Source organism: Hylobates moloch, unplaced genomic scaffold (genome assembly GCF_009828535.3).
Source record: "Hylobates moloch isolate HMO894 unplaced genomic scaffold, HMol_V3 SCAFFOLD_11, whole genome shotgun sequence".
Lineage (NCBI taxonomy): Eukaryota > Metazoa > Chordata > Mammalia > Primates > Hylobatidae > Hylobates > Hylobates moloch.
The window spans coordinates 74,671,795-74,685,257 of record NW_026652286.1 but is presented as its reverse complement, the minus strand read 5'-3'; the positions used below and the strand labels follow the sequence as shown (position 1 = coordinate 74,685,257).

At 39.3% G+C, this 13,463-nt stretch overlaps 1 protein-coding gene across 2 annotated transcripts in view; it reads right to left on the bottom strand.

Annotated features, from left to right (window-relative positions):
• Positions 1 to 9,223: 9,223 nt before the first annotated feature.
• Positions 9,224 to 13,463, bottom strand: part of CEP126 (centrosomal protein 126) — an 87,050-nt gene continuing 82,810 nt past the window's right edge. Inside the window, exon 11 of one of the 2 annotated variants that reach the window (XM_032167227.2) lies at positions 9,224 to 12,191. In XM_032167227.2, coding sequence (XP_032023118.1) covers positions 12,147 to 12,191 — 45 coding nt within the window. In that variant the 3' untranslated portion in view covers positions 9,224 to 12,146. The remainder of the gene's footprint in view (positions 12,192 to 13,463) is intronic. The other variant, XM_032167228.2, reaches the window with a different exon arrangement.

The window sequence follows — 13,463 nt, the reverse complement described above, 5'->3', positions numbered from 1 at the left end:
TGTTTGAGTTCATTGTAGATTCTGGATATTAGCCCTTTGTCAGATGAGTAGGTTGCAAAAATTTTCTCCCATTCTGTAGAGGCAACCTTTTAATATAAATTAATTTAAAACTGCATATCAAATTTACCATTCCGTAGAGCAATACTCTTAGTGCTTTCATACTTTGCAGTCAAAAGTGTCACTGCGCCTGGCCTGGATGGCAGGAAGATTGCCTGAGCCCAGGAGTTTGAGACTAGCCTGGGCAACAAGGCAAGACCCGATCTCTTTAATTTAAAAAAAAAAAAAAAGGGCCATCCAATGGAACAAAACTCAGACTGATGTAACCTTTCCAAGAGAAAGTTCTTGGAGAGTTTGTTTTGACTGATATTTAGATATAGGAGATAACACAGAATTATACTTACTCATCTTCCGATTCTGAAGGTCCAGGGGCCCCTTTTATGAATATTTGTAGATAAGGAATACCCTGGAAGATGCTTTTGTGACAAGCAAACTCATCCTCCCGTATAGAAAATCTATTACAAGTTCTGTAATTCAGCTACACAGGACATCTGGAAAGGCAGACTTCGAGGGGCATTCTTTCTCTTTCTTGTGTACACTTTTATCAAAGGAGACAATTTCATTTGCTTTTAATTTTTTTGGACTTCTCTAAAGTTACACATGCACAATGTAGATAGTGTGAAAAATATAAAAAAAAGTATTAAGATAAAATGAAAATCACCTGGAATCCTATTGCAGAGAAACCACTCCTGCTATTCAATTGCATTACTTTCCTGGCTTTTCTTTCTTGATGTGTTTATTTCCTCCCATGGTTGAGACACTCTAAGTATAGCTCCAGGTCCCTCTATTTCCACTTAGCAAAGAATCATTGCTATTTCTTTAATTCATTAAGTATTCTTTGAAAATATAATTTTAATGGTTGTGTAATAGTCGTCATATAAATGTACCATAATTTAACAGTTTCCCTGTTTATCATCTTATAGAGTGTTTTCTTATGTTTCCTATTATAGCAATAAGCTATATTTCATAACTTTAGTGTAAGTCTTGTTATGCCTGAGGAAATTCAGTCTGTAACTCTGAAGAATGAAAGTAAACACAGGTTTGTAGTAGAGACTTTTTTGAGGTAATACATATGAAATGTATATAAGTTACTAATAGAAAAGGTAATATATTTGGTAGGTATGATTAGTATTAGTGTATGGGGAATTTTATTTGTATTATTATCTGTATTGTTAAACTTAAGCAGCCTACTATTCCAGGAAACGTTAAATCATATCTACTTTCAGAATAAATTAAATCATAAACCATAGTCTATGTGACATAGTTAATGTATTAAACCAAGTGTTGTCAGAGACCACTCACTGTCAAACTGGATGGCAAGCTATTAGTGGGTGAAGATATATTATCCCTTGTAACCAACATTATTTTTAAAATAAAATACAATAGAATATAAAACTATCAAAGGGCATCCCTTAGTTAAGTTTTCTTACTCGGAAGAGTGAAAGCTAGTGGCATTGACTGATAGAAAAGTTTATTGTTTTATTACCACTAGAGGGCAGTCATTACATTAATTTAAAAAAAGGCCAACTAACAGCTTAGTACAAGTTGACCTAGTTTTACAACTGATTATGATAGACATAAAATTACATTTAAAAAGATTGTCGGGGCCAGGCGCGGTGGCTCACGCTTGTAATCCCAGCACTTTGGGAGGCCGAGGCGGGCGGATCACGAGGTCGGGAGATCGAGACCACGGTGAAACCCCGTCTCTACTAAAAATACAAAAAATTAGCCGGGCGTGGTGGCGGGCGCCTGTAGTCCCAGCTACTCGGAGAGGCTGAGGCAGGAGAATGGCGTGAACCCGGGAGGCGGAGCTTGCAGTGAGCCGAGATTGCGCCACTGCACTCCAGCCTGGGCGATAGAGCGAGACTCCGTCTCAAAAAAAAAAAAAAATAAAAATAAAAAATAAAAAGATTGTCGGGCTGTTAATGTACTATTATTTGAGGACCTATTACATGGCACACATTGAGTTAGGGAGACATTGATGAATAAGACATGTTTTAGAATGCAGTGAGAAGGTAAGTGTGATATTACAAGGCAGTTGTGCATGTCGTTTGGGCTTATGTTTGCCTTTTCAGCCTCATATCCTGCCACTCCCCAACTTGCAACCTGAACTGCAATCATGCTGAGCTACTTGTAGTCACCTTGAACATACTGTTCTGTCTTCCTGGAATATTTTTTGTGTCCCTCTCTGCCTGGTGAACTGCAACTTATACTTTAAGCCCCAATATCCTGACTTTCCCAGACAGAAAAAAATATGTGCTTTCTCCACTTGACTCCTTTAGGGTCAAGTTCAGCGCTATTACAGTTGATTACTTATGTCTCATTCCCCCAGGAAACTGAACTACTGGAGGGCAGGGAATATACCATTCATTTTTTTTTTTTTTTTTCTGTAGCTGGGGTATAGTGCCTGGCACATAGACAGTGCTTAACACAAATATTTAGTCAATAAGCAAATAGAAGTGCTATAAAGAGATACTGAATGAATTTCTTTCTTACGTAATCTCTCTATTGATCTTCTACCCTCTCATTTTGTATATGCCCCTAACATAGCAGCTATTCAACCGCCAAAGCAAACCAAAGACAGACTGACTTATTGATGGTGAGGGAGGGTTAGGCTTTACTGAATATGAAAGGGAAAGGGAATTTTGGAGGATAATTTAGGTTTCCCTAGTTATTTTCCCCATGATGACTTGCAAGATTATATTTACTTTAGGAATACAATAGCTAAGACTAAATAACCTTTATTTTTCCACCCCTTCCTTACTTTCACAATGTTTATTTGGCCAAGTAGGTAAAGCGGTTTTGTTTGCCATTTGGCTAGCAGCTAATGATGCTGCTAGCATCATTGGTATTAAGAGGACAGGGTGCCAGCCGGGCACAGTGGTTCATACCTGTAATCCCAGCACTTAGGGAGGCCAAGGCAGACAGATCACCTGAGGGCAGAGTTCGAGTCCGGCCTGGCCAACATGGTGAAACTCCATCTCTACTAAAAATACAAAATTAGCCAGGTGTGGTGGTGAATGCCTGTAATCCTAGCTACTGTGGAGGCTGAGGCAGGAGAATTGCTTGAAACCGGGAGGTGGAGGTTGCAGTGAGCCAAGATCACACCATTGCACTCTAGCCTGGGAGACAAGAGTGAAACTCTGTCTCAAAAAAAAAAAAAAAAAAAGAAAAAAAAGACAGGGTTCCTAGTACATTCCACTGGTAGGCTATAAAAGCTTAAAAGATTTAAAGTTTCAGTATGTTCTAAGTGCTCATATGGCAAATTAAACAATTCTCCACCCAATTGGTATATGCATTTGTTTATAAAAGGTTTCATTATATGTTCACCTTAGTCATGTTTGTAAAAAGTTGAAAAAATATTTTTAGCTAATTCTAAATCTTATAAATAAGCCTACACTCATAATCATCTGGAAAATTCTGCTCTGAAAAGACACCTTAGCTGGGCACAGTGGCTCATGCCTGTAATCCTAGCACTTTGGGAGGCCGAGGTGGGTGGATCACTTGAGGTCAGGAGTTTGAGACCAGCCTGGCCAACATAGTGAAACCCTGTCTCTACTAAAAATACAAAAATTAGCCAGACATGGTGATGGGTGCCTGTAATTCCAGCTACTCGGAAGGCTGAGGCAGGAGAATCACTTGAACTTGGGTGGTGGAGGTTGCAGTGAGCCGAGAAGGTGCCCCTGCACTCCAGCCTGGATGACAGAGCGAGACTCTGTCTCCAAAAAAAAGCTGGTTGTACATGATAGAGGTTAAGTCACTTCTAAAGACAGACTTTGGTTTGATTCCTGGATATATCTTTCCCCACCTTTACAACCTCAGGCACATTACTTAACCTTGCAACACCTCAGTTCTCTTATTTGAATATGGACATAATAATAATGCTTCATTGGGTTCCTAGGGGGATTAGATGAAATCCTGCATATAAAGAGCTTTGCACAAGACTTGGCATATTAAAAGCTTTCAACAAACGTTAGCTGTTGTTATAGGAAAAGGTCTTTATTGCAAGATAAAATCTTTTTTTTTCTTGGCATGTAGATATTTTTCCATTTCAAATAATCAGCTCTTAATGGTTTTTTTTCTTCTACTGTGGCAATAAAAAGGACTATTTTTGTCATTTTGATAAGACATATACCATAAGCAAATGAGTGCTTGTGACTGTAAAAACCTTGGTGCTGCAGCCCGGGGACAGCTGTATGGGCCCCAAAAAGTCTCCCACACTGTTTCCCCATTGATAGGGTTTGGATCTGTGTCCCCACCCAAATCTCATGTTGAATTGTAATCCCCAGTGCTGGAGGTGGGGCCTAGGGGGAGGTGATTGGATCACGGAGGCGGTTTCTCGTGGTTTAACACCACCCTCCCTTGGCGCTGTCTTCACGATAGTGAGTTATCATGACATCTGGTTGTTTAAAAGTGTGTGGCACCTTTGTCCTCTCTCTCCTGCTCCTGCTCCTACCACGAAAGATGTGCCTGCTTCCCCTTTGCCTTCTGCCGTGATTGAAAGTTCCCTGAGGCCTCCCCAGAAGCCGAGCAGATGCCCGCATCATGCTTCCTGTGCAGCCTGTGGAAACACGAGCCAATTAAACCTTTTTTCTTTATAAATTACCCAGTTTCAGGTATTTCCTTATAGCAGTGTGAGAACAAACGAATCCACCCATCTATCCACAGAGTTCGTTATCTTTACAGCCACTGCAGAGGCAGTAGGAAATATTGCTGCAGTATCAAGCACCTTGAGGATCTTTTACTACTTTGATGAGATGGAAATTTCTCTTCTTCAGTATCATTGATACTGGGCTTGGAATGTGGCTTTGAAACAGACTGTCTAAATTATTAACTCCTGTGGGCAAGAACATTACTCTGTATAATCCATATCAAGTGATATATATATATATGTAAGTGCTTAATACATTTAAAACTATTCAATGTATGTTTTAATGTTTTCTATAATTACAGTGATATTTGTTCCAAACCCCAAATTGGGACACTTAGTAAAAAGATTTTAAACATTTTGAGAATTTAAAAAATTTTAACTTGTTATTTTGAAATAACTTTAGACTTACAGAAGAGTTGCCATAATGACACAAAGGGTTTCTGTGTACCTATTACCCAGCTTTCTCTAATGTTAACATCCTACATAACCAGGTACAGTTATCAAAACTAAGAAATGAATATTTGTATATAACACTATTAACAAATGACAGACTTTATTAGAATTCTACCATTCTTTTTAAAATGAATATCCTTATTCTGTTTCAGGGTCCAATCAAAGATGTTATGAAACATTTTGTGGTCATGTTCTTTTGTCTGCTCAGATCTGTGACAGTCTCTGTCTTTCCTCCTCTTTCATAACCTTGACATGTTTGGAAAGTCCCTCAATGTGAGTTTGTGTGATGTTTTTCTCTTGATTAAATTGAGGTTATGAAGTTCTGGGAAGAATACAGCAGAGGCGATGTAATCTTCTCAGTGCATCACATCACATTATATCAGGAGGTACAACATGATACTGACATGTCTTTTTATTAGTAATTTTAACCTTGATCATTTGGTTCAGGTGATATCAGCTAGGTTTCTGTACTGTAAAATTACTTTTTTCCCCTCTTTGTAATTAACACATATTTTATGGGAGATACTTTGAGGCTCCCTAAATACCCTGTTTCTTCTTACAGTTTTTAACAAATGTTAGCAGTCATTTGTGGATCTTGCTTGCAACAATTAATTGTGGTTTTCTAATGGTGATTTTTATATTTCTCTAATTTCTTCTACATTTATTAATTGGAGTTCTACTGTAAAGAAGAGTCATTCCTTCTTCCTCATCTATTTATTCAATCATTTATTCATATCAGTATAGGCAGGTGTAATTTATTCAAATTGTTTACACTTTCTCAAATTGTAACAGCTTTGACATGGGGAGTTCTGTCAGGTTGGCTCCTATGTCTTTTTGGAATGTCCCCATTTTTTTATTTACTTATTTATTTTGAGACAGAGCTTTGCTCTTGTTGCCCAGGCCAGGGCAGGCTGGCTCCTGTGTCTTTTTGGAATGTCCTCATTTTATTTATTTATTTATTTATTTAGAGACAGAGCTTTGCTCTTGTTGCCTAGGCCGGAGTACAATGGCACCATCTCAGCTCACCGCAACCTCCACCTCCTGGGTTCAAGCGATTCTCTTGCCTTAGCTTCCTGAGTTGCTGGGATTACAGGCTCCTGCCACCATGTCTGGCTAATTTTTTCTATTTTTAGTAGAGATGGGGTTTCTCCATGTTGGTCAGGCTGGTCTCAAACTCCCGACCTCAGGTGATCTGCCCGCCTCGGCCTCCCAAAGTGCTGGGATTACAGGCGTGAGCCACCTGCACCCAGCTCATTTTTATTTATATTTAATTTAGTACATCCTTACTCTGTATCTTGTATTTTGCCTGCCCTAGCCCTAGATTCAATCACTTCTCTAAAAGCCCTGGATCCTTTTATTAGAGAATGGTATTTAGAAACCAAGATCTGGGTGTGAAGTCTTTTGTGTGTCAGATCCTGTCAGCAAAGACATATATATATATATATATATATATATGTACTAACCTATGTAGACACACATATCTTATTTCTGTATCCATGTGTCTGTATCTATGTTTTTAAAAGTATGAATTTATGCTCATATGTTGTTTTTAAAATTTTAAAAATTATTTGTTTAGAGACAGGGTCTCACTTTGTTGCCCAGGTTGGAGTGCTGTGGTGCAATCATGGCTCACTGCAGCCTCGAACTTCTGGGCTCAAGTGATCCACCTGCCTCAGTCTCCCAAGTAGCTAGGACTACAGGTACATGCCACCATGCCTGGCTATTTTATTTCAATTTTTATAGGGACTGGATCTTGCTATGTTGCACAAGTTTGTTTCAAATTTTGGCCTCGAGCAATCCTCCTCCCTCGGCCTCCCAAAATGTTGGGATTATAGGTGTGAACCATCGTGCCTGGCCTTGGTACCTTATTTTTGAGAGCCCCCAGCTAAATTGGGGTTCCAGTACCAGAGTAGCTAGCAACCCTACCCCAACAAGATATGAAGGGGAGATGGATGTGGGTGTTTACAGTGTGCCTTTCATGGGATACTTCTTTTACCTGGAGGATGGCCTAAGTCCTAGTTGCCTGACCTGACTGGGGGTCCCTCACGTGGGAAACTTGTTCATACTGGCAGATGCCCTTGTGGCTCGTCTGATCCATGTCCAGTTTATGCCTGCCTGACCATCACTTTGGCACTGGGAGTTCAACCTTGTGCTCTCCCTGGTGTCCCCTGGTTCTCAGATGGAAAGCACAAATTCAATACATCACCACAATAGGAAATAAGTTCAAAGATTTTCACTTACAGATCCTGGGCAAGGAAGGCATAATGAGTCAGGAGGGCAGTCCTCTGTCCCCAGGTCATATGAGGCAGAAAGGAAGAGCCAGAGAGAGAGTGTGTCTAGCAGCATGTCTAAGGGAATGGAGTGTGGGCCACTTTAATAGGCAAATGTCTAAATGGTCCATTTAAAGAGAGGCAGGAAAGCAGGGAGCCCAGTCTGCTAGGCAGGAGAGATCCCTCTAAGTTCTTGTCACTGGCCACCAGCTTGAGCCATCTGGGTATAATGTAGAACTGGAAATTGTGCCAAAGATGACTGAGCCCTGCTTTGGTATGAGGAAGTTAAACTTGTATTCAAAATGAATGCTGAGCAACATAAAATTATAAGAATTCTCTATATATCTCTGACATCAATCCAGCACCAAAAGTTTTATTCTAGTATTCCCCCTTTCTGGGAAAGGAAAAATAATAGAAACAAAATCCAGATCAGTGGTTGCTCAGGGCTGTATGAAGGAATTTTTGGCGTGATAGGGCTGTTCTGCATGGTACAGTAGTCGTGGGTATACAATGCTATGCATATGTCAACACCTACACAATTCCACAAAGAGTGAATTTACTGTATGCAAATAAGAAAAACATCTAGGATGTTGGAAGAATCCAACATGGGATACAGATTGTGACAAATGAATCTAAACTGTATTAAAATTATTCACTTGGTAAACTATCACTCCTGTAATCCTAGCGACTCAGGAGGCTGAGACGGGAAGGTGGCTTGAGGCCAGGGGTTCCAGTGTAGCCCGGGCAACACAGTGAGATCCTATCTCTAAACAAAAAAAAAAAAAAAAAGAAAAAAAGCTAGGCATTGCGGTGCATGCCTTTAGTCCCAGATACTGGGGAGACTGAGGTAGGAGGATCTCTTGAGCCCACGAGTTCGAGGCTGCAATGAGCTATGATTATGCCACTGCACTCCAGCCTGGGTGATAAAGTGAGACCCCCAACTCTTAAAAAACAAAACAAAAACCCACCACAGTGAAGGGGGTGGAGAAGAAGGAACTGGCTTTAGTGACTTTGGAAAACACGGTATTGACTGAATAAGTAAGATTGGGGATGAAAAGAATGATATAAATGCTGTACTTAAGTTAGAAATTTGTTTCTGCTAGGTATGTGGATTAGCAATTCTGAAGCAAATTTTCATGTATACTAGAGTTAAATTAGTGCCTGTATTGTGGCTAATGAGTGTCAGGTTTCTCAATGTCAAAGAAGATACAAACAAACATTTTGGGAATTTTTATATTAAAAATTTACAGTTATAAAAACCAAATCACATTTAGTTATACATTTAATGAATCATTTTTATTGTAAAGGGTAAATTACATGAAATTGACAAAATTTAGTCCATGTAATATCTATCAAAATACATACATGTAAGTGTGTGTATATTTATATATGTATACAGTACAGTTTTCGCAAAAAGCTTCAACATTCCTGAGAAACACAGACGTAGTCATTCTGGTACAATATGGATTTAAAATAAGTTCATGGTAATCCTCCCTGATGCCAATTTTAAAATGAAGACTGTCTAAATTTTTCTGACCAGTTATTAGTTGCCCTGCCTCTCGGAAATGTGTTTAAACTTTTCTTTCAATTATATGATACGTTTTGCCCAAGAGATTACTATCTCTCTCTCTTTTTTTTTCTTTTGAGACAGAGTGTTGCTCTGTCACTCAGGTTGGAGTGCAGTGGCACAATCCCTGATCACTGCAACCTCTGCCTCCCAGGCTCAAGCGATCCTCCCACCTCAGCCTCCTCAGTAGCTGGGACCACAGGCGCACACCACCAAGCCCGGCTGTTTTCTTTTCTTTTTCTTTTTTTTTTTTTTTGTATTTTTAGTAGAGTTGGGCTCTTGCCATGTTACCCAGGCTGGTCTTGAATTCCTGAGCTCAAATGATCCACCTGCCTCGGCCTCCCAAAGTGCTGGGATTACAGGTGTGAGCCAGCATGTCCGGCCTGAGATTATTCTCTCTTATAAGAAGTTTCATAAGTTTTTCCATTGAGGAAAGTTATGCTTGTTTGATTTCCTCTAAATTTACTTCTTCACATTCGAAAGGAGACTCTTTTCTTTCTTAGAACTTGAAGATTCAGTGTGAAAGGGCATTTTTCTTTCTTATATTATTAAAAAAGTTATTTTTTAAAAATAATATTTTTATTTTTTATTTATTTATTTTTGTGAGACGGAGTCTTGCTCTGTAGCCAGGCTGGTGCAGTGGTGCAATCTCAGCTCACTGCAACCTCTGCCTCCTGGGTTCAAACGATTCTCCTGCCTCAGCCTCCTGAGTAGCTGGGAGTACAGGTGCGTGCCACCATGCCCAGCTATTTTTGTATTTTTAGTAGAGACAGGGTTTCACCATGTTGGACAGGATGGTCTCAATCTCTTGACCTCATGATCTGCCTGCCCTGGCTTCCCAAAGTGCTGAGATTACAGGCATAAGCCACTGTGCACAGCCAACATTTTTATATTTTATATAGAGATGGGGTCGTGTTACATTGCCCAGGCTGGTCTCAAACTCCTGGGCTCAAGCAATCCTCCTGCCTTGGCCTCCAAAGTGCTGGAATTACATGCATGAGCCACTATGTCCGGCCAAAAATGTTAGTTTTCACGTTTATAGCATGCAAAGTGCTATTCTCTTCCACTTTAATTCACAAAGGATCTTTACTCTATGTCTTCCCACTTTTGTCACTTTTAATGAACCCACCCTGTATCTACTAAAATTCTGGAGGAGTCATGGGCAGAATTACATAAGAATTCTGGTCATACGACAGTTTCATAAAAGGACAATATCATAATGTGCAAGTTCTAGTAAAATGCAAATCTTATCTTGTTTCACCAGCTTACTATTTAGGTTTTTTTTTTTTTTTTTGGCCTATTCTGACTTTGGATTTCAACGATTTTCAATTATCTTTTGCTTGTAGAGGCATTCTTTGGTTCCTAAGAGGTATTAAAGTGAGGGATTATTAATGGTGAAGCTAGTTTGGCATGCAGGATGCTGCTGTGTACATACATACTAGTGTATATGAATATAAACCCTTGTCTTTTTTTAAATAAAAGTGAGTTTTCATCTGAGGTGCTTGGAATGATTCACAAACAACTTGGCACACTCTTCTGGCCTGCTTACCCCCATTGAAATGTTATTTTATAAATTACATCTTAATTTACAGAATTTTTTCTTGATAGTATAAAAAATTCTCAAATATTTTCTATAGGGGCACACAACTTTCTATTTAAAAGTCTAAGCACTAAATTTTCTGTCGCCTTCCAAAATCCTATTCTTGTAATTAAAAATATAGGAAAGCACAAATGTTTCCTTCATTAGGTCAATTTTTTCACTAATTTTGTTCATTTAAAAAGTGAATTATTTTCCTGTTTTTCCTCATTTCATCCAATAGTTCCCATTTCTAATAACATGGTGTGGCAGAAAGAACATGGGCTTTGGAACTAGATAAACCTGAGTTTGAATTTTGATTCTGTCACTGTAGGTAGCTATGTGGCCTTGGCTAAGTTTAACTTCTTAAAGCTTCCAGTTTCTTATCTGTAAAATGGAGACAAAAATACCCATGGTTTGGGTGGCTGGTCAGATTAAATAAAAAATATATGCACAAAATTTGGTACATGGTAGGCATTCAACATGTTAATGCATTTCTCACTACATCAAGTGTTTCAAAACTGATTATATGGAGGAACCAAAATTTAGTAGTGTTATTAATAAAAGGCCACATAACATGTTTTCTTAAAACTCTTAGTTTCTAATATTGATTCATTACCTTTTTTTTTTTTTTTTTTTTTTTGAGGCCGGGTCTCACACTGTCACCCAGGCTGGTGTGCAGTGGCGAAACACAGCTCACTGCAGCCTCAACCTCCCAGGTTGAAGTAATCTTCCTGGGCTCAAGTAATCCTCCCACCTCAGCCCCCCACGTAGCTGGGACTACAGGTGCATGCCACCATGCCTGGTTAATTTTTGTATTTTTTGTAGAGACAGGGTTGCCCAGGCTGGTCATGAACTCCTGAGCTCAAGCCATCTGCCCACCTCGGCCTGCTTACAGGCATAAGCCAATGGCTTGATTCATGGCATTTTAATGAATAATTTCATGTTTTTTCTGTATGCCAAAGTGCCATGTATGAAATTTGGAAGAATCGATGTAATTGTACAGCCATAGGAAGGCCTCCCTTCACCATACAAAAAGGTAACCTTTGCTCTATTGCTGCCACCAAGGGCCATTTTGTGGGATGTGGTAACTTTAAGAATATTTATTACACTGAAATGGGCAATTAAAAAATCAAAATATGCCATACTTCATAAACATCTTATCAGTAAGTTAGAGGTTTAATAAAGAGGTTCAATAAACAAATTTTATTTAATATATATTTCAACATGAAATCTATAAATTGCAAAGGAGCACTGTGAATTCTTTGGAAAAATGTTTGCTGTACTCACAAGCTTCATCCTTGTGGCATGTATTCAGAGCTAGGTTATGTCCTGCTTTTTGTTCAGGCAGGCATAATGTCTTTCATGGTATTCTCAGAACTCTGTTAAACTTCACTGCTTTGTTAAATGTCACTGCTCTGTTAAACTTCACTGCTCACAAAATCTGAGTTAGGACAAATGTTCACGGGGGTTGTTGCTCACATATTTTCCTATGGCTGGTTTTCACAAAACAGTATGCATCTAGTCCTAGAGAAGTACGTGAAAGGTCTTCTTAGATGGATTCTGCTGGAATTATCTCTTGTCTCTGCAGCTGCTGCTTCTATCTTCTCTCTTCTCCTGGAAATCAGAAAGAAGAAACAAGCATGCAAACACATGCCAAAACACTGCAGCGACAAACTAGGCTGACATGTCAAATAGTGGCATATTCAATACATCCTGACATCATTCTCTCAGGTAATGAGTTAAGATTGCAGAGGACTTTATAGATTATTTACCTCAACCTTATGTTATTTTCATCAGTACCTTTCTACTCTAAAAGGTAAAATTCCCACTTTGAAAATGTTCTATTTTACAATTTCATTAAAAATTCAGGTTTCAGGCCGGGCACAGTGGCTCATGCCTGTAATCCCAGCACTTTGGGAGGCCGAGGCAGGCAGATCATGGAGTCAGGAGTTCGAGACCTGCCTGGCCAACATGGTAAAACCCCGTCTCTACTGAAAATACAAAAATTAGCTGGGTGTGCTGGCACGTGCCTGTAATCCCAGCTGCTCGGGAGGCTGAGGCAGAAGAATCCCTTGAACCTGGGAGGCGGAGGTTGCAGTAAGCTGAGATCGCTCCACTGAACTCCAGACTGGGTGACAGAGCAAGACTCTGTCTCAAAAATAATAAATACAAATTCAGGGTTCAAAGTGCAATGAAAAATTCTAATTTATTTACACCTGCATTTAAAACTCTTTATTTAAAATTTTCTTCTAGATAAATTCTGGGTACCAATAAATCTCTATAGTGTTGTATAGCAGAAACGGGAGTTCTTGGGGGTGAGCTTGTGAAAACAATGTCCGATGGAACTAATGATGAAAAGGGCCTGGAACCCACAAAGTTAGGCACGCCAGAAGGAAACCTATGGGAACGTTAGCCCCTGCTTCCCTCTTCAGTTTTCTCTCTCCCTCTTCATCCTGAATCTGTTTGATTTAGTCCTTGGAAGTTCCTTTCTCCTTTTCAGTCTCTGAAATAATATTCATTTGGCTAACTCGGAAGCTTTTTTCAGAACTCAGAATGTTGTTCATTTCCCATATGTTTATATACCTGTGAAGTTAGTGCTTTTTACACTGATTTATAAGAGACCGCTTATTTTTATGTTTCTTCTATCAGACTGTGTCCATCAGGAAAACAAAGCCATTATAAGACTTATAGGACTAAGGTATTTATTACAGGAATTACATTTTACCAAATATAGGAGCTGGGAAAATGAGGGTCTGGAAAAGGAAAATTGAAGGATCAGAGTATATGGGGCAAGGGATAAAAATGTAGCCTGCTCTACTGTGGCATGCCAGTCAGGATCAGAGAAAGGATGACTAAGCAGGCTGTTTGAAGCACTGGTGTGGGTAA